Source organism: Mytilus californianus, unplaced genomic scaffold (assembly GCF_021869535.1).
Source record: "Mytilus californianus isolate M0D057914Y unplaced genomic scaffold, xbMytCali1.0.p SCAF_11, whole genome shotgun sequence".
In the NCBI taxonomy this organism is placed as follows: domain Eukaryota; kingdom Metazoa; phylum Mollusca; class Bivalvia; order Mytilida; family Mytilidae; genus Mytilus; species Mytilus californianus.
In genome coordinates this window covers 28,318,251-28,343,579 of record NW_026262593.1, presented here as the reverse complement: position 1 = coordinate 28,343,579, position 25,329 = coordinate 28,318,251, and the positions used below count along the sequence as shown (strand labels likewise).

The 25,329-nt window shown below is 33.2% G+C and overlaps 1 protein-coding gene across 1 annotated transcript in view; it reads left to right on the top strand.

Annotated features, from left to right (window-relative positions):
* The first annotated feature begins 4,747 nt into the window (after window positions 1-4,747).
* LOC127719844 (large subunit GTPase 1 homolog) overlaps window positions 4,748-25,329 on the top strand; it is a 32,921-nt gene continuing 12,339 nt past the window's right edge. Inside the window, exons 1-6 of the mRNA XM_052226151.1 lie at window positions 4,748-4,910; window positions 7,581-7,707; window positions 12,524-12,644; window positions 18,441-18,527; window positions 21,022-21,108; window positions 25,057-25,200. Coding sequence (XP_052082111.1) covers window positions 4,818-4,910; window positions 7,581-7,707; window positions 12,524-12,644; window positions 18,441-18,527; window positions 21,022-21,108; window positions 25,057-25,200 — 659 coding nt within the window. The 5' untranslated portion in view covers window positions 4,748-4,817. The remainder of the gene's footprint in view (window positions 4,911-7,580; window positions 7,708-12,523; window positions 12,645-18,440; window positions 18,528-21,021; window positions 21,109-25,056; window positions 25,201-25,329) is intronic.

The window sequence follows — 25,329 nt, the reverse complement described above, 5'->3', positions numbered from 1 at the left end:
ATCATTTTGATGAAATTGACATTGCCCTGGGTTAAACTACCTACGACCATTTTGATGAAATTGACCTTGCCCTAGATTGAATTGCCTTGGATCATTTAGATGAAATTGACCTTGCCCTGGATTGTACTGTCTTTGATCATTTTGATGAAATTGACCTTGCCCTGGGTTATACTATCTTTGATCATTTTGGTGAACTTGACCTTGTCCTGGATAATACTGCCTATGAATATGATCATTTTGATAATACTGACTTTGTCCTAGATTGAATTGCCTTGGGTCATTTTGATGGAATTGTCTGTGCCCTGGGTTGTACTGCCTATGATCATTTTGATAAAGTTGACCCTGTCCTGGATTGAATTGCCTTGGATCATTTTGATGACATTTACTTATTCCATGATAATTCCATCTAGAATCGTTTTGATGCCATTGATATTTATCATGATTGTAAAGCTTGGATCGTTTTCATGTAATTGACTTTGCCCTTGATTATACGCTCTTTGATCATTTTGTGGGTGTTGTTTCAGGTTTTGGGCTTCCCATCTAAGTGGATATGCGGGGGTCTTTTTGGGATTGTATCATCATCTGAGTTGTTATAGTTGTGTTAAGACACATGAATTGAACCATCTGGCTTTCTAGTTGTTTTAACCTCATTTCCACCATTTGTCCCTGCATTTCTAGTCTAATCTTTTTTCTCTAGTTCATCTCTCATTTGTTCAATATTGTTTCTGTTCTGGTTGTCTTGCTCTATATTAGTTTGCCTGTATTGATTTTCTGCAGATCCTTCATTTTTTTGCATAATTTCCAAATTTTTCTTTAGTAAATCTATTGTTTTATCTTGGTTCTTAATACGCTGTTCTAGTGAGCTTACATAGGCTATCTGTTCTAATTCCAGTTTTTGGTTTTGTTGGTTTTTTGTGTTGGATCTCTTCGTTGTTTCCTTCTGGTTTTGTTTGTCTACATTTCTACTGTTTTCTGTTGTATCTATCAATGGTTGTTTCATATAGGTTTGGTCCTGATCACGGGATTGTTTGCTCATCATGCTTGATTCCTTTTCTTTAGGACGTGTATTCATTACAATGTAGTTCTCAGTATATTCATTACTTGTGGTTCTCCTGTCATTTTCCCTTTCTTGGTCATTGGTGTGAACTTTGGCTATTAAATTGTAATTGGTTTTATGACACGATTCATTGGACTCTTTCTTTTCCTCTATCCCTATAGGCTGTTGCTGTACTTTTTCATTTGTAGATAGTGGTTGACTGGATACAGATTTTTGTTTATTACTATCAATATCAGGGTTTGTGATTGTTTCCCTAAATAGAGCCTCGTTATTACATAGTTCACATATGTAGGGTATACTTGGATCAATCTTTCGAACTTCCATTTCTGTGAGCTTAAGACAGACATAGTGGAACCATTCATTACATTCATCACATGCTATTGTATTATTTCCTGCTTCTTCTTTGCATATTGGACATTTGTAACTATATTCAGTTTGTTGTTGGTCTTCGATTTGGTGGAGTTGTTTGTTTTGTTGTTTTTGGTCATTGTCTATTTCTTGAGTTCTTGCTGTAGATCTTTCTTCCTTGTTGAGGTCTTCTAGTTCTTCTTTCTGACCCTTACAGTCAGATGAATCGGTTAATTTCAGAGTTTCAGCCATACTCTGACTTAGCTCATCCAATGCTGGTTGCATTTGCTGTATGAAATTCCTGTATCGGCTTCAATATTTGTTCTGTGAAGATACTAATATCAGAACCATTGACTAGGATGGAATTATTTGTCCTGTACGAGTTTATCGTGCATTTTGACTGTTTTCAGTGGGTTCCATCGGCCTTCTTTTTGTAGATCTTATATATATCTTCTACTTGAAGTCCCCTTTCTTCATAATTTTGGTGTTGTGTTGTATGGTATGTGTTAGTAAAGGGGGTTGTAAAGAGTTGAGCCTTGAGTTTTGTTCGGAATACCTCATATGCCGCCGTGCTAAGCTCTATATACAAGTTTACAGCTTTAAGAGTCACTTCTATATGTTTTGAATTACATTTGTCAATCTTTTTGGAAAGGGGATTTTGTTTATTAAGTTTATATCCTTTGTTTTTGCCTTTTGCTTTCTGTTGCTCTGGGGATGACAGGTGTAATTGGGTTCTAGACCTTTCACTTCTCCGAAGTGATTTTGACAAGTGTATTTCATTTTGTTTTGCTGTGGCAATTTTGCTTTCGTAGAGCAACCTCAAAGCCTTGCTTGGTATTTATCAATGGTCTGGATAGCAATCTCAAACCTTGCTTGATGTTTATCAATATTCAGGAGAGCAAGCTCAAACCTTGCTAGATGTTTATTTGCGGTCGGGAGAGCAAGATCAAACCTTGCTAGATATTTATTTACAGTCAGGAGCGAAAGCTCAAATCTTGCTTGTTTTTTTATCAGCGGTCAGGAGAGCAAGTTCAAACCTTGCTTGATGTTTATCAACGGTCAGGAGAGCAAGCTCAGACCTTGCTAGATGTTTATCAACGGTCAGGAGAGCAAGCTTAAACCTTGCTAGATGTTTATTTACGGTCGTGAGCACAAGCTCAAATCTTGCTAGATGGTTATTTTCGGTTGGGAGAGCAAGTTCAAACCTTGATGGATGTTTATTTACGGTCAGGAGAGCAAGCTCAGACCTTGCTAGATGTTCATTAGTAGTCAGGAGAGCAAGCTCAAACCTTGCTAGATGTTTATTTACGGTCGGGAGCGCAAGTTCAAACCTTGCTTGATGTTTATTACGGTCAGGAGAGCAAGCTCAAACCTTGCTAGATGGTTATTTTCGGTCGGGAGAGCAAGCTCAAGCCTTGCTAGATGTTTATTTACGGTCAGGAGAGCAATCTCAAATCTTCCTTGATGTTAATCAATGTTCAGAAGAGCAAGCTCAGACCTTGCTAGATGTTTATTAGTAGTCAGGAGAGCAAGCTCAGACCTTGCTAGATGTTTATCAATGCCGTTCAGAAGAGCAAGCTCAGACCTTGCTAGATGTTTATTAGTAGTCAGGATAGCAAGCTCAGACCTTGCTAGATGTTTATGTACGGTCGGGAGCGCAAGCTCAAATCTTGCTAGATGGTTATTTTCGGTCGGGAGAGCAAGCTCAGACCTTGCTAGATGTTCATTAGTAGTCAGGAGAGCAAGCTCAAACCTTGCTAGATGTTTATTTACGGTCGGGAGCGCAAGTTCAAACCTTACTTGATGTTTATTACGGTCAGAAGAGCAAGCTCCAACCTTGCTAGATGTTTATCAATATTCAGGAGAGCAAGCTCACGCCTTGATAGATGTTTATTTACGGTCAGGAGAGAAATCTCAAATCTTGCTTGATGTTTATCAATGTTCAGAAGAGCAAGCTCAGACCTTGCTAGATGTTTATTAGTAGTCAGGAGAGCAAGCTCAGACCTTGCTAGATGTTTATTAGTAGTCAGGAGAGCAAGCTCAGACCTTGCTAGATGTTTATTTACGGTCGGGAGAGCAAGCTCCAACCTTGCTTGATGTTTATTAATATTCAGGAGAGCAAGCTCAAACCTTGCTAGATGTTTATGTACGGTCGAGAGCTCATGCTCAAATCTTGCTAGTTGTTTATGAGCGGTCAGGAGAGAAAGTTCAAGCCTTGCTAGATGTTTATTTACGGTCAGGAGAGCAAGCTCAAATCTTGCTTGATGTTTATCAATGCCGTTCATAAGAGCAAGCTCAGACCTTGCTAGATGTTTATTAGTAGTCAGGATAGCAAGCTCAGACCTTGCTATATGTTTATTTACGGTCGGTATGGCAAGCTCAAACTTGCTAGATGTTTATTTACGTTCGGGAGAGCAAGCTCAAACCTTGCTAGATGTTTATTTACAGTCAGGAGCGAAAGCTCAAATCTTGCTTGTTTTTTTATCAGCGGTCAGGAGAGCAAGTTCAAACCTTGCTTGATGTTTATCAAAGGTCAGGAGAGCAAGTTCAAACCTTGCTTGATGTTTATATATTTATCGACGGTCTGGAAATGTTTATTGCTTGAGTACTGATGTTGTCTTCAGCTAGGTTTTCTAGACAGGACTTATCAGTTGTTTAATTGGATATTCTTTGTTTTAGTAATTGGAAGTTAGAAATAAGCGGATAGTAACACTTTGCTTTTTTGAGATATATATTTTATATGTTTTGTGAGATTGTATCGATATTAAAAGAACTGTCAGGCTATATTGTTCACTACTAGATGATACAACAAGCTGAAACCTTGCTATTATCTGAGTGTTGATTTCTAGTAGCAAAGTTGAACTACTCGTTTACATATTCTGCGTAACCAGAGTTTTGCAAGGACAGGTCCTGGATGTAGCCCGTCAAGGTAGGTCTTGAAGTCGATGTCATGAATATCTAGTTCTGTTCTGTGGAAATTTTGTTTCTCTTAATACATCAGATGTAAAGTTAGTGGAGGTAAAAAGGTTTGGTTTGCCTTTGGCTTTTGAAGTTTCTTGATTGTTGTTTGGATCTGTTTGAACTTTTTTTTATCTTTGTTGTAACTTTCAGATTTTCTGCATTTATTTTCCTAATTTGCTCATTTAAATATTGTATCTGCTTTTCTAATCTTCCTAACTGGCTTACAAATATATTTTGATTAGGATTGGTCAGCATACTGGTAAATAAAAGTAGTCACAGCTCGTCAAATAAGTGTTATCTCGCAAGATCGGTCGCATTTGTTGATTGGTCACTGGTTCCTTAAATTGTAAAAAGCCGGAATTCACTTAGTCCGTTGTTGTGCTACACTTATGTTGTCTAAGGTACATCCTGTTTATTTTTCGAGTGAAGTTGTGCAACACGTGAAAGAGAAATGGGGAAAAAGAAGAAAGAAGGTAACCTGGGAAAGATGTTGATTAGAGACAGATTTGGTCACAAAAAGCAGAGATCTTCAGGGGACCAGTTTGTAAGATTCTAGATACTGATAAATAATTGTCATACATTGTATGGTACATGTATATACATGACTGTCATGATAAAATTTCATATAGCTTTGATCAGCTTACTACTGTTATTTTACACACCTACATTGTATATAATTCCGTGTAAACTATGTTTACTTTTGATATTGCACAGAGCTGATAGACGAGATGTATCTGTGTATTTGTGCTAATTATCAAATCAAATATATTGCATATATTTCCCAGTGTACAACATACATGTACATGTGACAAATAATGTTAATAAAACATAATCATATTAATGCATAACATGTGAAAATTAATGATATGTTATAACAAGGACATATATTAGATGTTAATTATATGTCCTTGGTTATAACCACAATCGAAATTTTTGTTTTTATAGTACTTCCATAACTTACAATGTATGGTAGACCAACTGACCCTAAGCTTATTATAAACTTCAAAAGCTGTCTTAAATAATAACATATTTGTTTGGTATTTAGATTAAGTTTATTTTAATATATTACTGATCTGAAATCATCATCTTTAAGCAAATTTTTGAAAATACTAAACTTCTCTCGAAGGTTTTATATAGGAGACAATATAAAAGGTAGTGCACCTCATCTTCTACTTTGTCCCCTGCATAATTTTGCAGAATCTCTCAGTTGCTAAAGTTTTGTGTTTACTTTATCTCCCCATTTCAATAGCAAGTGAATGTGCACTAATTATAATTTTTGTGAGAATTGATCTCTCATATTTTGGTATATCAAAGCTCAGGTAAGCTTTTAAGTCAAATGATGAGCAAATTTTACTATAAAATCTTAGTTTACCTGTGTTATATTTTAAATTTGAATGTTTCATCATGTTCATTCATGTCATTTTTTGGGGAAAGACGGCTTCAAGCCGTCAATTCCCTATTTGGTTGGCCAGACTTCCAAGCTTCTCACGTCAATCATTTCGTTTTTAAGTTGGGGAAAACACCTCAAAATTTCATACTGAATTGATGAGAAGGAGACACACAAATGAACAGATTGACTTTAAACAAATTTTTACACATTTCCCTTCTGTTTCTCGTGAAATTATTGTATCTTGAGCTCTTCCATACACTATTTATGTTTCTTTTACAATCCGGAAAAAACAGTATTTCGAAATATTCTAAATATATCCAACCTAGTGACGTCATGGTTGGAATTCCACACTACCCAGAAGAAGGGATATCCTTTACTCATTATTAAAATCATTCACAGTTGTTGTCACAGAAATTATGTACGATTTTAAAATCTGTATTTGTTTATTTAAACATAATTATGTTTGCTGTAGATGATTCCCACATCAATACTTTAATTTGCAGGTCAACTTTCGCGGTAAACAATGGGGATACATGAGATGGGGGAGAAAAACGGCAATTTTCATTCTCTCTGTAACTGTATTGAGAATCTTCCTCCAATACAGGAGCACCTAAATTGATGAGTAATTATCCACCAAAATAAAAGTTAATGTATCTGAACACTTAAAATGTGATATTTATTATATGATAATTAGTCTTCCATTTAAACAAAATTTTGTGTACCAGCATAATGGTAAAAAAATTATAAAATTTTCAAATGTTGCTTTTTGTAGTTTAAACATATTTATTCATGTAATTTGCATATATCAAAATGTAGGACTCGAAACAAGCTGCACACAGCTTATGTCAATCTGATTGATTTTTGTAAGTACATGTATCCCTGTGATGAGAGTTGCAACTGGGAACTTTATCAATGGAAATTTAAAAATGAATAGACTTTTCAGCCAGTCCTCACTTTATTTGAGAAAGTTGTTATCAATTAAAAATCTTAGAGCACTGTCACAAAAAATGGAGAATGACCATAGCCTGCAGTTAGTGGTACACAAAAAAAAAATTAAAATATATTGTAGAAGTTATTAAATGATAGAATTCAATTGAATTTTAGATAATTAACTTTCAACTTTAATCAAATGTTTTGATTTAGAAGGTGCCGATCTCTTCCATTGGTCCAAATTGACTCCATGATGAATTCTTGACTAAGGAAATGAAATTACATTAAACAACAATTAATTTCAATATTGTCAACCTTTCTACATGTTCTAGCTGTTCTTTTGCTCATTTTTTGTATGAAGACTATCAAAAGATACCCCAAAAAAATAGAAGAAACATTGGCCGTCTATTCCCTGAGAGCTCTTAAGCTCTTTGATTCTTTAGTACAATGTACCATCATGACCATTATGATCATTTTAAAATTCAACAGTTTTGTTTCAAGTTGTATTTCAACACACATTTCATATAAGATCTACAAAAAATGAAAAAAAGGACTAATAACTGTTTATTTTGGGGGGTTCTGTTCAAAGACTACCCTATCAACTGTTGTCAACACTTATAAAAACAAATACAAGCATTTAACTTTAAATAAATTTATTATATAAATGGTACAATATATATCATAGATAGCAAAAACACAAAATGAATAACAATCTATTCCCTATTGAAAAATGCTAACAGTTACTGATAGCAAGCTGGATGATCTTTTCTGGTTGATAAGAAATCGTGTTGTCCTACACTTAATATTGGTTGCTGTACTTCATAGAAGATTTCATACAACATTATTGTTGCATGATTGTTATGTAAACTGATACTTAAATGTTTTATTTGTTAGTTACATACTACAGAACTAAATGATGGCTATGAATGGGGAAGACTTAACTTGCAGTCAGTCACAGAACAAAGTAATTTAGATGATTTCCTTGCTACTGCAGAGCTAGCAGGAACTGAATTCACAGCAGGTAACCAAGACAATTTTCTTTTAATATACTGAACAAAAAAGTAAAGGACCAGCAATTAGTAATTTCAATTACAAATAGTAATTAAGTTCCTGATCTTAACTCATGAAAAAAAGTTATGAAGTTACATGTATGTGTAAATTGGCATCACTTCCTTGTAAACCACAGATTACTGAAATCCGCTTTTTGTCTCAAAAATTGACACCTTGCATAATGTGCTAACAAACATAATTTTTAAAAAGCAGCTTGGGAATGGATCTAATTTTCTACTAAATAAAACTTGGTCAAAAAGATCAGAATGCAGATATTTGAGGGAAATGATAATTTTTTTAAAACTTGAAAACTGAAAATTAAAAAAAAAGGAAAAAAGGTTGGAAACTATTAGCATGATATGGAGAAAACATCCTGCTTTAGACATGTTAGGGAGCTACCATTTGAATTTTATGGGGGGGCTAGGATGAAATTTGAAAAAAATAGGCAGGACAGGAGTTTTGAGTAAAAAAAAAGGCAGGATGAGACACTTTGCAAAAAAAAAAAGGCAGGATGACAATTTATGTAAAAAAAAGTCAGGATAAACTAAAAAAAAAAAATGCAGGACCGAATAGAGTAAAAAATAAAAAGGCAGGACAGAGATTACAACTAAAAAAAAATGCAGGACAACATTTTTCATCCTAGCCCCCCCATAAAAATCAAATGGCAGCTCCCTTAAAACAAATTAGTTTTCCCAGTAGCTATATAGTCCTTGCTGAAAATGTAAATTTATCAATTTGAGGGTGTAAGTGTATGGAATAAATATAAATTGTAATGAATAGCAGGGACTGCACTGGGCTTTTTTATTTCATCTGGCGACAAAATACGTCTGCTGGCGATATTTCTGGCGCCAACATTTTCCCATGTCAAAATTTTCATTTCTTGAATTGACTGTAATGGTATTAAAATTCATGGTCACCCAAATTTGTGAAAGAAAAATTTTTTATTGTATGCAAATTTACCTAACTTATTAGAAAAAAATCGTTTTACTTGTATTTTGGTTAAAAATGTTTAATTCAGAAGTATCTTGTCTTTGCCTACCCTCACTTTTGATAATAAAGTAACACAATGGCCGTCATTGATTATTCACTTCTACTGTGTATTATTCTCAGGTGATGAAGGAGCACACCTATATGAAGAAAGATGACTTAATGATAATTTTTCCTAGTATTGAAATACCTACTCAAGATAATTATGTCTTCATACTTCTGACATTATGACTTATAGGTTTAGGAGGTCTTTTAAGTTTAAATGGTGCAAAGTTAAGAGGATCTTCATAGGGGATTTGGGAAGGGGGCTTGGGTCATAATTTTTCTGTTTTTTTATGCCCCCACCACAGCGGAGGGGGCATTAAGTGTTACTCTTGTCCGTCTATATGTACGTACATCTCGAAATTGGTTTTTGTTCTCTAACTTTAGTTTGCCTCAACCAAATGTTATGAAACTTATACACAATGCTTATTATCACAAGATTTGATTTGGGTGGTGTCACTTTTACGGTTCTAGAGTTATGCCCCTTTACAAATGGAAAAATTGCTGAGTTTTTCGTTTCCGTTCTCTAACTTAAGTTTGCCTCAACCAAATGTTATGAAACTTATACACAATGCTTATTACCACAAAACTCAGATCAAGTTTGAATTTGGGTGGTGTCACTTTTACCGTTGTTGAGTTATGTTCCTTTATAACATTATATGCAAGCGGGGCATCATCTGTATCCAATGGACACATTCCCCTTTTATTATATACAAATTTTCTCTATTCTGTATATTTAAGCTGCAATAAAGCACCTAATACTTTTTCTTCTTCATTTTTTTGCTAATTTTTCTCTATATTTTATTTAAATTTTAAAACATTTTCTCTATTCTGTAGCATATAAGCTAATTATAAGGACAGGAACATTGACCAATAGATTCATTATTAGTCCCTGTTTTGAGACATAACAATCAAAACAAAAACAAACAATATGTACCTTTTTACCACACAAAAGTGAATTAAAGCCTTCAAAATCCTAGCTTACACCCTGGTGTCAGTGAACCTGTTTGTTTTGTTCTTTCACGGAAAGGAAGAAAAAACATAAACTAATAGAGCATACATTGCATGACAAATCATCACTTAAAGTTAAATGATGACGAGTTCATAAGAAATTAAAATTAATTGGTTTCACTGTGGAAATCAAGACTCTAGCTGGCTCTAATGTTGGCTCCTAGATTTCCAAACTGGCAACAAAATATAGCAGCTGGCGATTTTTCTGGCTCAACTTTTGTGTAGCCAGAGCAGCCCCTGGAATATGTGAAATAATACATAAAAAAGGATGATGATGAGTACATCAATGAAACTTTGTGAATTATATATAAACAAACCACCATTGCTGACATTATTTACTGTAAATTCAGAAATAATTGTAATGTTTGTATCATTGTGAAAATTACGATGGTATAGATTTTGCAAAAAAGATACTCACAATTTAAATTTTGAAAGCATTATTTGTATTCAACATTTTCTGTAATGCAATAATTGATTTTTATACGACCGCAAAAAATTTTTTGTGGTCGTATATTGGTATGACGTTGTCGTCGTCGTCGTCCGAAGACACATTGGTTTTCGCACTCTAACTTTAGTTTAAGTGAATGGATCTCTATGAAATTTTACCACAAGGTTCAATACCACAAAAGGAAGGTTGGGATTGATTTTGGGGGTTATGGTACCAACAGTAAAGGAATTAGGGGCCAAAAAGGGGCCAAAAATAAGCATTTTTGTAACTTCCAGTCATAACTTGTGTGTTAGTGTATGGATCTCTCTGACATTGTACCACAAGGTTCCATATCACAAAAGGAATGCTGGGATTGATTTTGGGGGTAATTGCCTCAAAATTTTAGGAATTAGGGGCCAAAAAACAAGCATTTTTCTAGTTTCATGACAATAACTTGTGTTTAAGTGTATGGATCTTTCTGAAATTGTACTACAAGGTTCCATATCACAAAGGGAAAGCTGGAATTGAGTTTGGGGGTAATTGACGAAACGTTTAGGAATTGGGGGCCAAAAATAAGCATTTTTCTAGTTTCCAGACAATAACTTGTGTTCAAGTGTATGGATTTCTCTGAAATTGTACTGCAAGGTACCATACCACAAAGGGAAGGCTGGGATTGATGATGGGGGTAATTGCCTCAATATTTTAGGAATTAGGGCCAAAAAGGGGCAAAAAACAAGCATTTTTCTAGTTTCAGGACAATAACTTGTGTGTAAGTGTATGGATCTTTCTGAAATTGTACTACAAGGTTCCATATCACAAAGGGAAAGCTGGGTTTGAGTTTGGGGGTAATTGCCCTAAACGTTTAGGAATTTGGGGCCAAAAAGGGGCCAAAAAACACATTTTTATAGTTTCCAGACAATAACTTGTGTTCAAGTGTATGGATCTCTCTGAAATTGTACTGCAAGGTACCATACCACAAAGGGAAGGTTCGGATTGAGTTTCGGGGTGATGAATCATAAGGGGGTTCAAAAAATTTGGGGGGGGATTTTTTTTTTTTTCCTTTTTTTTCTTTTTTTCCTTTTTTTTTTCTTTTAAAATTTTTCATTTTAAGTTGGTTATTTCTGATTTATATTTAAAAGCAAATAATAATGATATGGTAGGAGATACACACCAAACAGGATGTGTAAATTATTATATAATAAGTATTGTGCAATAGCAAGAAATTTTCAATTGCACAGTATTGCGCAATAGCAAGAAATCTTCAATTGCACAGTATTGCGCAATAGCAAGAAATATCCAATAGCACAATATTGCGCAATAGCAAGAAATTGTCAATTGTACAGTATTGCGCAATAGCAAGAAATATTTAATTGCACAGTATTGTGCAAAAGAAGATACTTCGTATAAATTGCTTATTTCTTGACCAATTTCAATGGGGTTTTATTCTTGAATTCTTGGGGTTCTTTAATATGCTGAATCTAACGGTGTATTAAGTTTTTGGATTTTGGGCCCCGTTTTTAAATTGGTCCACATTGAGGTCCAAAGGGTCCAAAATTAAACTTTTTGTTTTATTTCATCAAAAATTGAATTATTGGGGTTCTTTGATATGCCGAATCTAACCGTGTATTTAGATTCTTAATTTTTGGTTCCGTTTTCAAATTGGTCTACATTAAGGTCCAAAGGGTCCAAAATTAAACTTAGTTTGATTTTAACAAAAATTGAATTCTTAGGGTTCTTTGATATTCTGAATCTAAACATGTATTTAGATTTTTGATTATGGGCCCAGTTTTCAAGTTGGTCCAAATCGGGGTCCAAAATTAAACTTTGTTTGATTTCAAGAAAAATTGAATATATGGGGTTCTTTGATATGCTGAATCTAACCATGTATTTAGATTTTTGATTTTTGGGCCCCGTTATCAACTTTGTCCACATTGAGGTCAAAAGGGTCCAAAATTAAACTTTGTTTGATTTCATCAAAAATTGAATTCTTGGGGTACTTTGATATGCTGAATCTAACCATGTATTTAGATTTTGGATATTGGACCATAATAGGTGAATGTCCAATTTAAAATTTTTAAGTTCTTAGACCTGTGACATTCATTCTGTGTCAGAAACCTATGCTGTGTCAAATATTTATCACAATCCAAATGCAAAGCTGTATCAAGCTTGAATGTTGTGTCCATACTTGCCCCAAATGTTCAGGGTTCGACCTCTGCGGTCGTATCAAGCTGCGCCCTGCGGAGCATTTTATTCAATTTCTTTCCATTATTCAACAATCACAAATATAAGTGCATGACCATTTTTGAATTATATTTTGTAGAGAAATTAAATGTAAAGTTTATTGACCCAAATAAGAATTCTGGACTACTATCACAGACAGAGCAAGCTAATGTAGAATGTCTTCATGAACAACACAGGGATTTACTTAGAATTCCACGAAGGTAAAGTTTAACGGGAATTATGGGATGCAAAATGTTTTAATGCACATATATTTTACCTTATAGAAATACAGTTAAATGTGCTACATGTATCACTGAGGGTCTGAATGGGGTTTACAGAATAGAGAATAACGGGCAAAAAATGCAGAATAAAGAGCAAAAAAAATAATGAATAGGGAAAAATTGGAAAAAACAAAGAATAGAGAATAACTGGGTGCATTAATATAAAGAATAGAGAATAATGTTTAAAATAATTCATGCATAGGGAAAAATAGTCTAAAGAATTGAGAAATAAAGGACCCCCATATATACCCTCATCACTGGGGGAGAGCAGATGTACATTACTTCAGTTACCAGCACCTCAAGCTGGAAGAGGCTGAAACTGATGAATCAAATATACATGTGATATATATGCTTCTATTAAATAATGCTCCCATCCCATAGAAAAAAATATTATTAAGTGGGTGTATATAAGGTCCTTTTCCATTAAAAAAAGAATGTATTTTAAATGAAGATGTACCCCATCAATCTCAAATCAGATATATCAGGCCAGAAAAATTAAGCAAGGATGTGCGAAACTGAAATCTTATGACAATGGTAACTGTTTTTGTAGGGATGCTTGAGACGATGTTAAGACATGCGTAAGTCAAAGTCTTTATCATGTGTCAAATTCATGCTTATTAAGAATGGGAATAGCATGAATAAGTTAATAATGTAAAAGTGGTCAAATCTGAAATCTCGATTGACCTGGATAAGGGCACATTGCCACTGAAAAACAACAGAGTAGTGTGTAAAGTTTTGCCTTACGAAAAGCCATATACATGTATTGCCCATTCTAAAGAGTTTCTTTTAAGTGCAGAGACTTGTACATCCTTTCAACATGTGCTATTGAGTTTTCTCATTAACAATCATACCACATCTTAGTTTTATTCTCATGATTGACCAGACATGATTGAATGTGGTACAATATATGTTTTCATTGCTTTTTATACGACCGCAAAATCGTATATTGCTATCACGTCGTCGTCCAAAGACATTTGGTTTCCGGACAACAACTTTAGTTTAAGTGTATGGATCTCTATGAAATTTAAGCAAAAGGTTCAATACCACAAAAGGAAGGTTGGGATTGTTTTTGGGGGTGATGGTCCCAACTGTTTAGGAAAAAGGGGCCCAAAACAAGCATTTTTCTAGTTTCAGGACAATAACTTGTGTATAAGTATTTTGATTGCTCTGAAATTATACCACAAGGTTCAATACCACAAGTAGAAGGTTGGGATTCATTTTGGGGGGTAATTGCCCAAACCTAAAAGGGTCTAAAACAAGCATTTTTCTAGTTTTCAGACAATAACTGGTGTTTAAGTGTATGGATGTCTCTTAAATTGTACCACATTTTACAAAAAGAAAATTTCTTCAAATAGTTTTTTTTTGAGGGGGGGTAAAAATTTGGGGGGCGGTGACAATATTTTTATACGACCGCAATAAATTTGCAGTCGTATATTGGAATGACGTTGGTGTTGTCGTCCGAAGACACATTGGTTTTCGCACTCTTACTTTAGTTTAAGTGAATGGATCTCTTTGAAATTTTACCACACGGTTCAATTCCACAAAAGGAAGGTTGGGATTGATTTTGGGGGTTATGGTACCAACAGTAAAGGAATTAGGGGCCAAAAATAAGCATTTTTGTAACTTCCAGACATAACTTGTGTGTTATTGTATGGATCTCTCTGACATTGTACCACAAGGTTCCATACCACAAAGGGAATGCTGGGATTGATTTTGGGGGTAATTGCCTCCAAATTTTAGGAATTAGGGGACAAAAAAGGGACAAAAAACAAGCATTTTTCTAGTTTCATGACAATAACTTGTGTGTAAGTGTATGGATCTTTCTGAAATTGTATTACAAGGTTCCATATCACAAAGGGAAAGCTGGGTTTGAGTTTAGGGGTAATTGTCCTAAACGTTTAGGAATTTGGGGTCAAAAAACAAGCATTTTTCTAGTTTCCAGACAATAACTTGTGTTCAAGTGTATGGATTTCTCTGAAATTGTACTGCAAAGTACCATACCACAAAGGGAAGGCTGGGATTGAGTTTGGGGGTGATGAATCATAAGGGGGTTCAAAAAATGGGGGGGGATTTTTTTTTCCTTTTTTTTTCTTTAAAATTTTCCATTTTAAATTGGTTATTTCTGATTTATATATAAAAGCAAATAATAATGATATGGTTTGAATACATGTAGGTAAGTTACATTTTTTTAAGTTCTTAGACCACATTCATTTTGTGTCAGAAACCTATGCTGTGTCAAATATTTAATTACAATCCAAATTCAGTGCTGTATCAAGCTTGAATGTTGTGTCCATACTTGCCCCAACTGTTCAGGGTTTGACCTCTGCAGTCGTATCAAGCTGCGCCCAGCGTAGCATTTTATTTCCTCAAGATTTAAGAAATTAAAAAGAAAATATCTTCAAATATTATTTTTTTTGGAGGGGGGGGGGGGGGGGGGGGGTTCAATTTTTTTTTCCCTCAAGATTTAAGAAATTGTCAATTTTCCAAAGAAAAATTTGGGGTCACAATTAATTTTGCTAATTCTTTGTATATAGTCTGAAAACAGATTTACTAAGTATTGCGCAACAGCACAGTGTATTGCACAACAGTAAGAAATCTTCAATTGTATATAAATTCAAATCATATAACCAATTGCAAGTTCTTTGACTATATTTATTCTGTGTCAGAAACCTATAATGTATCAAATATTCAATTACAATCCAAATTCAGACCTGTATCAAGCTTGAATATTGTGTCCATTTTTGCCCCAACTGTTCAGGGTTGGACCTCTGCGGTCATATCCAGCTGCGCTCGGAGAAGCAGTTTATTGTTATTAGTGGTGGAAGAATGAAATTCCTAGAATGGTAAAAGTTGCATTTTTATGGTAGCTCAATATGTATATTCCTAACAGATATTGTGTGCCTAGAGTAATGTGCATATAATATTATATAAAAAATATATAAAAACATTGTATGTCAAAAAAGGATAATAATGAAAAAACTCCTGCATGTTTTTGTAAAACTTTTGATTTAAGTTAGGAATTAACTGCAAACAGGATAGATTTTTATTCAATTATATCATTAAAATCTGACAGCAAAAGCCGCCTATTAATTTCCAGAAGAAAATTTTATATCAGCTAGTGGAGTTTTCTACTCCATCGTTATTTTGTTGTTATTATACCCCGCAAACAAAGGTTGGAGGGGTACATATATATCGGAATCATCCTGTCAGTCTGTCTGTCCAACACGTCTCCTGTGCGGGGCATAAATTTTGTATTGTAGAACTTAGGTTGACTGAACTTTGAATACTTATGCATCATGGGATTGGGGGTGTGTCATATACAAAAGTCCGGTCACTCTGGCCTTGAATTTGACCATATTAAAGTAAATCTTTGTCATTTTGTGTCTGGCTCATAACTTGTGTACTTGAGAACTTTGGTTAACCAAATTAAGTATGCAATTAATTTTGTATCTACAATATACAAACCTCAGACTTTGTTCCTGAGTCAGTATAATTCTGTCAGATTGACCTATCAGTAACCATGTGCCAACCTAGCACAGAGGCAATGATTATATAAAATGAATGGCTGATAGCCAAAAATCTCAAAATGTCATTGTCTCAATACTGAATTTCACAGCAGCAACTAAAATGCATTTATGCAGAGTATTAGTCTCGCTGTGTGAACAGCTCTCGTTGTATAAACTTTTTACCTTCCCTCCAGTAGCATATCTATATATTATTTCTAGCATCTGTTTATTTTATTTTCTGATATTCTTACAGTAGGTATAGATTTCTGATATTCATACAGAAGGTATAGATTTCTGATATTCATACAGTAGGTATAGAGTCATAGACTACCAATGATATTTTCACTGATATTTAAAGTTCAGTAATTCAACAGGTTTTCACATACAATGTTCAGAAAAAACATTGGCAGAGAAACAAAAAAAAGTAATACTTTCTATTTCTATTATTTAATTAATATTTTACCTTACATTTTCACAGTTATCTTGGCAACATTAACACATTGGAAATACAGGTGTTATTTTTGGTGTTATTTTTGGTGTTTTTTTTTAATAAATACTTTTTTTCTCTTTTATTTGATTGAAGAATTGAAATAGCATTATAAAGGTACACACTAAGCCAAAAAAGGTCATATAGATTATAGACAGTCATCACTAATTGATTGTGTTTATTGGTGTCTAATGTCCAGCAGCAAATATTACATGTTATTCAGGACAATAAAATGTAAAAGTCATATAAATGTGCCATATTTTTATGCTATTTCAATTGTTTGAGGGGCTAGCTCAGAAAGTTACAGAAGTGACAAGAGGAAATAATCAACCTTCCTGTTCAAGTTTACATTAATTTAAATTAAAAATATATAATGTTGCACGAATATAACATTTGTTTCCCTTTCCTGTTCAACGAAATAGATATCTAAAGATTTCTCACATTACCAGACACGCAGAAACAAAAGACATACCATTTCTAACTCAAGATGAGAGTAACTTCAAATAGGTTGGTAAGGTCCGCTTGTTTTTTTCTATCATTTTTTGAAATTCTGTTGAATTGCCTGATTCTTACAAAGACAAAATGTGTAGGCAAATATACTCCTACTATCAGAACATGGAGGCTGCTTGACAATCATTTTTTTTAATGATTATGAAACAAGGAACATAAGTATATTGATACCACATGCAGACTCAGACTTTGTCAAACCATCTTCATGGAATTTTATGAAACTTTGATTAATCTATAACATCTGATGCAACATTTTGAAAATGTGATTTTATCACTTCATTATTTATACTGAATACTGAAAGATGGACTTAGATTTTTACAGTTAACATGGTTAACGTTTAAATACAGTCTGGGGTTAAACATTTTAAGCATCAATAACTTTGTTAAACCTTTATGGAATGTTCCAAACTTGAACATAAGCATCGTCATGATCAAGAAATAGCATCTTGATTTTTTTCTGTATAGAAGTGAAAAATGGGCTTAGTTATTTTTGAAACCTAAATAAAATGATGTAATTTCAAAGTTCATACAAGTACAGGTGTCTTAGATTAGGAATGCAGTTTTCCTACATTCTTGGATACTCCAGCTTCGTCCATCAATAACATTTTGCCACCAAGAGTGCTTAAAGTGGAGTTAAACACCAACTATCATTTAATCAATCATTCATTGGAAGGGAATGCTATGTACTTTCAAACGATGGTTAATGTCCATAGCTTTCAAATTTGATCTTCTGAGTGTTCCTAAGAAAAGTAAATCCAGAAAACCATCTGAATCAAACAAATCTACAGTTATTTTCATCTAACACTGGTTCGATACTACTGCTGTTGGATAGTTGGTTCCCAAAGGCACCAGTAGTCTATGCTTTGCCACTTATAACCTACCAGGGTACATTCATAATTATGTGATGATAAATTAGAAATGATAAAAAAATCTAAGGCTCCAGCTCCCTCAAGCAAAGCTAACCTTAGATGGATTTGTCTTTTCCTTTAAGGTCCATGTTGGTCAAGTATTTATACTTGGCTTTCAAGTTTTTGGGTTTTGAAAGTTTCTGATTAAGGTAAATCAAGAAAAGCAGTTTATAGTGTTATTTTTATTAAGGACTATTTTGGCTAAGGCTTCATTAAAAGAGCAACTGATTTTTTTTTGGTTCCAAAATTAATTTTAAAAATAGCTAAATGTTATATGTGTAGTGACTTTTTTGTAACAACTATATATTTTTTGTTATATTTTCAGACCACCATGGGATAGTACAACTACCCCAGAAGAGTTGGACAGAAGAGAAAAAGCTTCTTTTCTGGAATGGAGAAAATCTTTGTCTGTGTAAGATTTTTATGTTCTAGTATTAAAATGTTGTAGAGATATTAAAATTTGCTAAAGTTAGGTTATTTTGAAGGTGTTTATTGATGTGTAACCTAGATCATATCACTCATGAACTGAATAAAATCCAAAGGATATTATGTTAAGGTTGTGAGTTTTAGGACAAGTTGACTTATCTCTATAAAAATTACCTTTTTTATGCCCCATTTATGGCCATTATGTATTTCGGTCAATGCATCCGTTCGTTGTTCATCCGTCAGTTCGTCCATCTGTTCGTACGTCTGTCCCGCTTCAGGTTAAAGTTTTTGGTCAAGGTAGTTTTTGATGAAGTTGAAGTCCAATCAACTTGAAACTCAGTACACATGTTCCCTATGATATGATCTTTCTAATTTCAATGCCAAATTAGAGTTTTGACCCCAATTTCATGGTCCACTGAACATAGAAAATGATAGTGAGATTGGGGCATCCGTGTACTATGGACACATTCTTGTTTATATTTGAAAAAATGCACCTGAAAATGTGTACAGTTAATAAATTTCATTAATACATACAGAACTATTTCCCTGTATAGATTTTACTTTGTGACGTTTTGAAACAAGTTTTTACATTTTTTTGGGGGGCTGAGTATGTGTATAAACTTGTTGGTTGATAATGTCTCTACAAAAAAATGAGAATAGAAATAAAATATTGGAGTTAGTAAGATTTTTATGCCGCTGCCATAGCGGAGGGGGCATTAAGTTTTACCCTTGTCCGTCTGTACGTCCAAAAGTTGATTTCCATTCTCGAACTTTAGTATGCCTCAACCAAATGTTATGAAACTTATACACAATGCTTATTACCACAAAACACAGATCAAGTTTGAATTTTGGTGACGTCACTTTAACTGTTTTAGAGCTATGCCCCTTTACAAATGGAAAAATTGCTGAATTTTTCGTTTCCGTTCTCTAACTTAAGTTAGCCTCAACCAAATGTTATGAAACTTATACACAATGCTTATTATCACAAAATACAGATCAAGTTTGAATTTTGAGGGTGTCACTTTTATTGTTCTAGAGTTATGCCTCTTTACAAATGGAAAAATTGCTGAATTTTTCGTTTCCGTTCTCTAACTTTAGTTTGCCTCAACCAAATGTTATGAAACATATACACAACACTTATTACCACTAAATACAGATCAAGTTTGAATTTTGGTAGTGTCACTTTTCTTGTTCTAGAGTTATGCCCCTTTACAAATGGAAAAAAATTGCTGAATTTTTTGTTTCCGTTCTCTAACTTAAGTTAGCCTCAACCAAATTTTATGAAACGTATACACAATACTTATTACCACAAAACTCAGATCAAGTACAAATATGGTAGCGTCACTTTTACCGCTCTTAATTTATGTCCCTTTATAACTTTATATGATATGCAAGCGGGGGCATCATGGACACATTCCCCATTTATTTCTAATCTAATATGAAGTTATATTATACAAGTTTATGACATAGTACTCAGTGTTTTCCATTCGGCATTTAAGCAGGGTGTGCCGACCACCTTCTTTTGAATCTGACCACCTTTCCATTCAGGGGGTGGTCTGCTTTTTTTTCAAATTCCAGTTTTTTTTGGTTCCGCACCGTAAAAATTAAATACTAATTGCGCCTCGCTAATTTGTTTTCATTGACAAAAATGGCAGATCGTCAAATTTTAATGTTTTCTTTTATTAATTGGTGAAAGAGTACGGCAGATGACGATGGTGATAAGGAAAATTTTAGGCCAAATAAGTCAACTAAAACGGATAGTTGTATTGAAATTGTTGAAATTGAAAAAAAAAAACAAAACAAAACAACGGAAAAGACACGCAAGCGAAAATAAATATGAACAGGACTTTAAATGGCTAATCGTCACAGAGGAAGGATATTACTGTTCTGTGTGCCAAAAATACAGCACTAAAACGAGGAACAGGACAGAAACTTGGATCGATTGCATAAAATAGTGAATGAAAGAAGAGAAAAAAGGGAATAATTATTGAAAAAAATCAAATCAAAGACGAATATTTGACAGTTTATGTGACTACATCTATTTATTTTTGTCCAATTCCAATAAATGTGAATACAATACTAATCCTTCATTTTGTGACCCCCACCCACAGTAAAAAAACACCCGGTTGCAAGTGGTTTTTTCAAAACACCCACCTTACCTTAGTGAAAAAAGGAAAACACTGGTACTACAACATATAATATATAAAATTATAAAATACTTTTTTTAAATTACTAGAAAATCGCCAGAACAATTTATTCTACAACATACTGCATCAATGATCTATAGTCTACCTGTCCATAATAGATTCAGTCTTGATTTAGGGTAGCTTATTTTGTAAAAAGATTTTTAAAGAATCTCCCTTAAAAAATATAAACAAATACAAATTATATCTGCATGTATAGCTATTAGATTTATCTTGGATTTCACAGTTTACTGAATTGAACAAATTTATTTGATATCCTAATGTAATTAATTGTAGGTTGTCTGAGGTAGAAGGCATTATCTTAACACCATATGAAAGGAACTTGGACTTCTGGAGACAGTTATGGAGAGTTATTGAGAGAAGGTATCAATTATTTATTTTGTTGTTGTGTTGCTGTACATGTGTCATGTTCAGATTGTTAGGCAAAAGTTAGATTTAACTTGATTTGCATCAACATCTGGTATAATTTTGGTTATTCTTAGTTACAATTATACACTTAAAAAAATTAGAAATCAATTGAAAATCATTAAATTACTCTTGATAAATTAAGAAAATTTTAAGAAACTAATACTATGAATTTGGCTATTTTCGGGTAAAGATTGCATGAAATGCAATCAAAACCCTATGGTACTGACTAGATATCTGTATCTTCCAAGGTTTATCTGACACTACCCTTTGAGATACACAAAATATAGTGCATTGATCATAACATTCTATACATCCTGTCCATGAACATTTCCAGAAATTTATCAATGAAAAATAAGCTCAGATATTCAAGTCACAAAATGATGTTATACTTGTAAAGAAAATTACATAACTTTTGCAAGGTGCAGGAATCTAATATCTGTTCTAAAAATATCAATGATGTCATTGTTAAAGTTATCTTTAAAAATTGGGGTTATCTTCCTTTGTCCAGAATTGAAGTTGAATCAACTACAACCAATGCTTTATACAATGCAATATTTAATTTTACTTCTCACTGATAAATTAAAGCAATCTTTACCCTTCAGTGCTTACAAGCACTTTGATTTTAGGGTCCTTTTGGTCATATACATATTGCTTGTCACGTGATTAGGTCTTATAAATAAGAAGATGTGGTATGAGTGCCAATGAGACAACTCTCCATCCAAGTCACAATGTATAAAAAGTTAACAATTATAGGTCAAAGTACGACCTTCAACATGGATCCTTGGCTCACACCGAACAGCAAGCTATAAAAGGCCCCAAAATTACTAGTGTAAAACAATTCTAACAGGAAAACCAAAGGTCTAATCTATATAAAAAACGAGAAACACCTAAGAACCACACCAACAAAAGACAACCACTGCACAACAGGCTTATACATACTTGGCTTCAAAATATTTGGGTTTGAGCATTTCTGATGACAGTAAATCCGGAAAACCCATGGATGCACACAATTAATTATGTTATTTTCATTCTCAAAACTATGTTCATGCATCACATTTATAGATATCATGTTAATATTTATTGTTAAGGATTCAAAATTATATTAAAATGAAAATACTAACTTTTTCATTTTCATCCCAGAATCTAAGAAAAATCAATCATGTTGAAATAAAGATTTTTTCATTTCAAGACATTTTCACAAGGTATTGTTAATTGAAGTTGAGTCTTGTTTTCAGCTTTTGTGAATTTTATTGAAAACTGTTCATAAAAACTGTGAAATTTATGTTTTTATATTTTTGGTAAATATTTGAAATCAGCAATGAAAACTGGAATAAATTAAAATCCTGTCATTTACAGGAATAAACAACATTTCCAGTTTCAATACTCAGTACAGAAATAGTTCATTGTAATAAAAAATAAGATTTTGGTTTACTCCTGTAAAGGGATCAATGCTGTATAGATATTTGAAGAATGTTAACAGAAATTATTGATTTGTTAACTTATACATTAAAGTAACCAATTCAGTTTATTTGTAGTCAATAAAATTGAGAATGGAAATGGGGAATGTGTCAAAGAGACAACAACCCGACCATAGAGCAGACAACAGCTGAAGGCCACCAATGGGTCTTCAATGCAGCGAGAAACTCCCGCACCCAGAGGCGTCCTTCAGCTGGCCCCTAAAAGAATGTTTTATGGCAATGCTAAAAGTAGTTTTGTCTCTTTGACATATTCCCCATTTCCATTCTCAATTTTATTGTCGTCTGCTCAGTACTTAAATAACTATTTTAACTTTATAACAGTTTTTGCAAGTCCTTGATAAGATATTATCACTAAGAGTATTTAGATATATATTGTAAATTGAAGTCAGCCTGTTTTCAGCAAAAGTGATAAACTAGCACATTCTTTGCTCACAAGATTTTTCAAAGTTGATTTTACAGGAATATCTCAAAATAATAATAAAAAATGAAAATAATTTTTTACCACTGAAGCTGAAAACAAGCCTTAACTTCAATTTGCATTATATATCTAAATACTCTTTGTGATAATATCTGAAAACTGAGCAATCTTCTACAATCAACAGTAAAATGGTATTTGTCACGGATTCATGTGCCGATAAAAAGTTTACTTAGTTGTAAATTATCATATAAAACTCTGAAATGTCATCTTATTTTTGCTAAATTCTTCAAATCAGAACTGACTAATATGTCCTTTTGTCTTCATGGGTATGAGTCTCACTGGCAAGCATACCAATCTCCTCATTTTAAGATTATCATCAAGAGTATATTAGTAGATACAGTGCATAAATTAAAGTCAGGTTTATGATAAAAAATAAATTGCAATTGTAAATTGAAATATAAAACTTTGAAATGTTTTTATATTTATGCTAAATTCTTTAAATCAGCAGTGATAACTGTAAATAGAATGATTTATTGTCCAGTGCAGGAATAAACAACTTATTCAGGTTCAATACTAGTTAATTTTGATGATAAAAAGGGAGATTTTGGTTGACCATTTAGTTACCTCGTAATCAGTTCTGTTTAGAGCATTTGAGAAAAAGTGTAAAAATATTAACAGGCCAGGGGCTCTTTTAACAAAAAATGTTACAACAAAAAATGATCGTAAGTTATACTGAAATGTTCAGGACTTGCAAGTAGTTTTTTTGAAAGATTTTCTGTGAAATGAATCAAGGGACTTATTCATTTGTTTACCAAATCCCTTGAAAGTTATCAAATTATTTTGGAAAATGATGTGAAATTTTATTAGCTTACAACGTTTTACCCAAATTTTTAACCTTATTTTATTTTCTCAATAAATTCTACAACACTAGTTTAACTTTGTTCATGTAGCTGTCATCTATGTTTATCATGTTTATATCTTAAGTTTTCATCATTTGGGAATTTGGGTTTGATGGTAAATCTTTGACAATCTCGGATACGTTTTGTACACATATAACTAATTAAGATTGAAATGGGGAATAATATCAAGGGGTCAGGGAAAAACCATAAGTCAAAGAAAAACAGACACCACCATGACAAAAAAGAAAAACAGACAACTCCACGACAAAAAGAAAAACAGACAACTCCATGATAAAAAAGAAAAACAATGAAAAATATCTAACAATCCACAAAATGCTACACAGAAAACTAAGGATTAAACAACATGATTAGTGCTTGACATATGGTGTAGACACTGAATGTTGAATGTTAGATGCCTTTTCTGGTTTTGCTGTGTTTTAGGTTGGATTAAAGTTTACCCCATATCTTTGTATTTTCATACAGTTTTATTAATACTTCTTACTTTGCTACAATGCTATGTGATATTAGAATAGATGCTCCTTTTGAATATTACAGGTATACCTTTGGAAGTATTTAGATATATTTGCAGAGCACCAATAAGTTTAAAACCCTATCTTTTCAAGCAACAGTCAAGATGAGGAACAGCAATAGAAGAGCTTTTCTTTTGATAGATTGGTTAATCCCTAGAAATTCATGAAATAATTATCCCATGTGTAGCCACCACATATCATTTCTTGTCTTATCATCTTGTGGGACTCTTGAGCCTGAGTGATCTAAGTAGTTCATCCACAGTGATCTCTAGCCCATCAGCCCTGAGATTGTATGAACTTTGCTCCTAGTCAGGTGTGTTTGATTCCAATCTTAATTGACAATGATTTCTAGTTTTTATGCAGACAGTGGGTGGTTCTTTCTAGTCTCTCTGGCTTCATCTATAAAAAAAGTGGCGTTATACACCACCTAACAAACTAATAATATAATTAATTATCTTGTTCCTTTCTTGCGTCTATGTAATATTAATTAAATCCTTACAGTAATATCTGAATTTATACTCATTGTATCATGAAAATCAAAATCGTAAAAGTAAATAATTTCCATGTTTTATTTGCAGTGATATTGTTGTACAGATCGTGGATGCCAGGAATCCATTATTGTTTTATTGTGAAGATGTTGCAGCATATGTACAGGAAGTGAACCCTGAAAAGGTCAACTTTTTACTGGTTAATAAAGCTGATCTTCTGACATCAGAACAGAGGTATAAAATTAATTTATAGCCTGTATTGAAATATAGCATGTTTTATGACCTGTATTAAAAATAAGGTAGCATAAAATGAAAGGGCAGAAATTGGAAAAGTATTAATCTAAAAACAAAAAAACTTTTGGA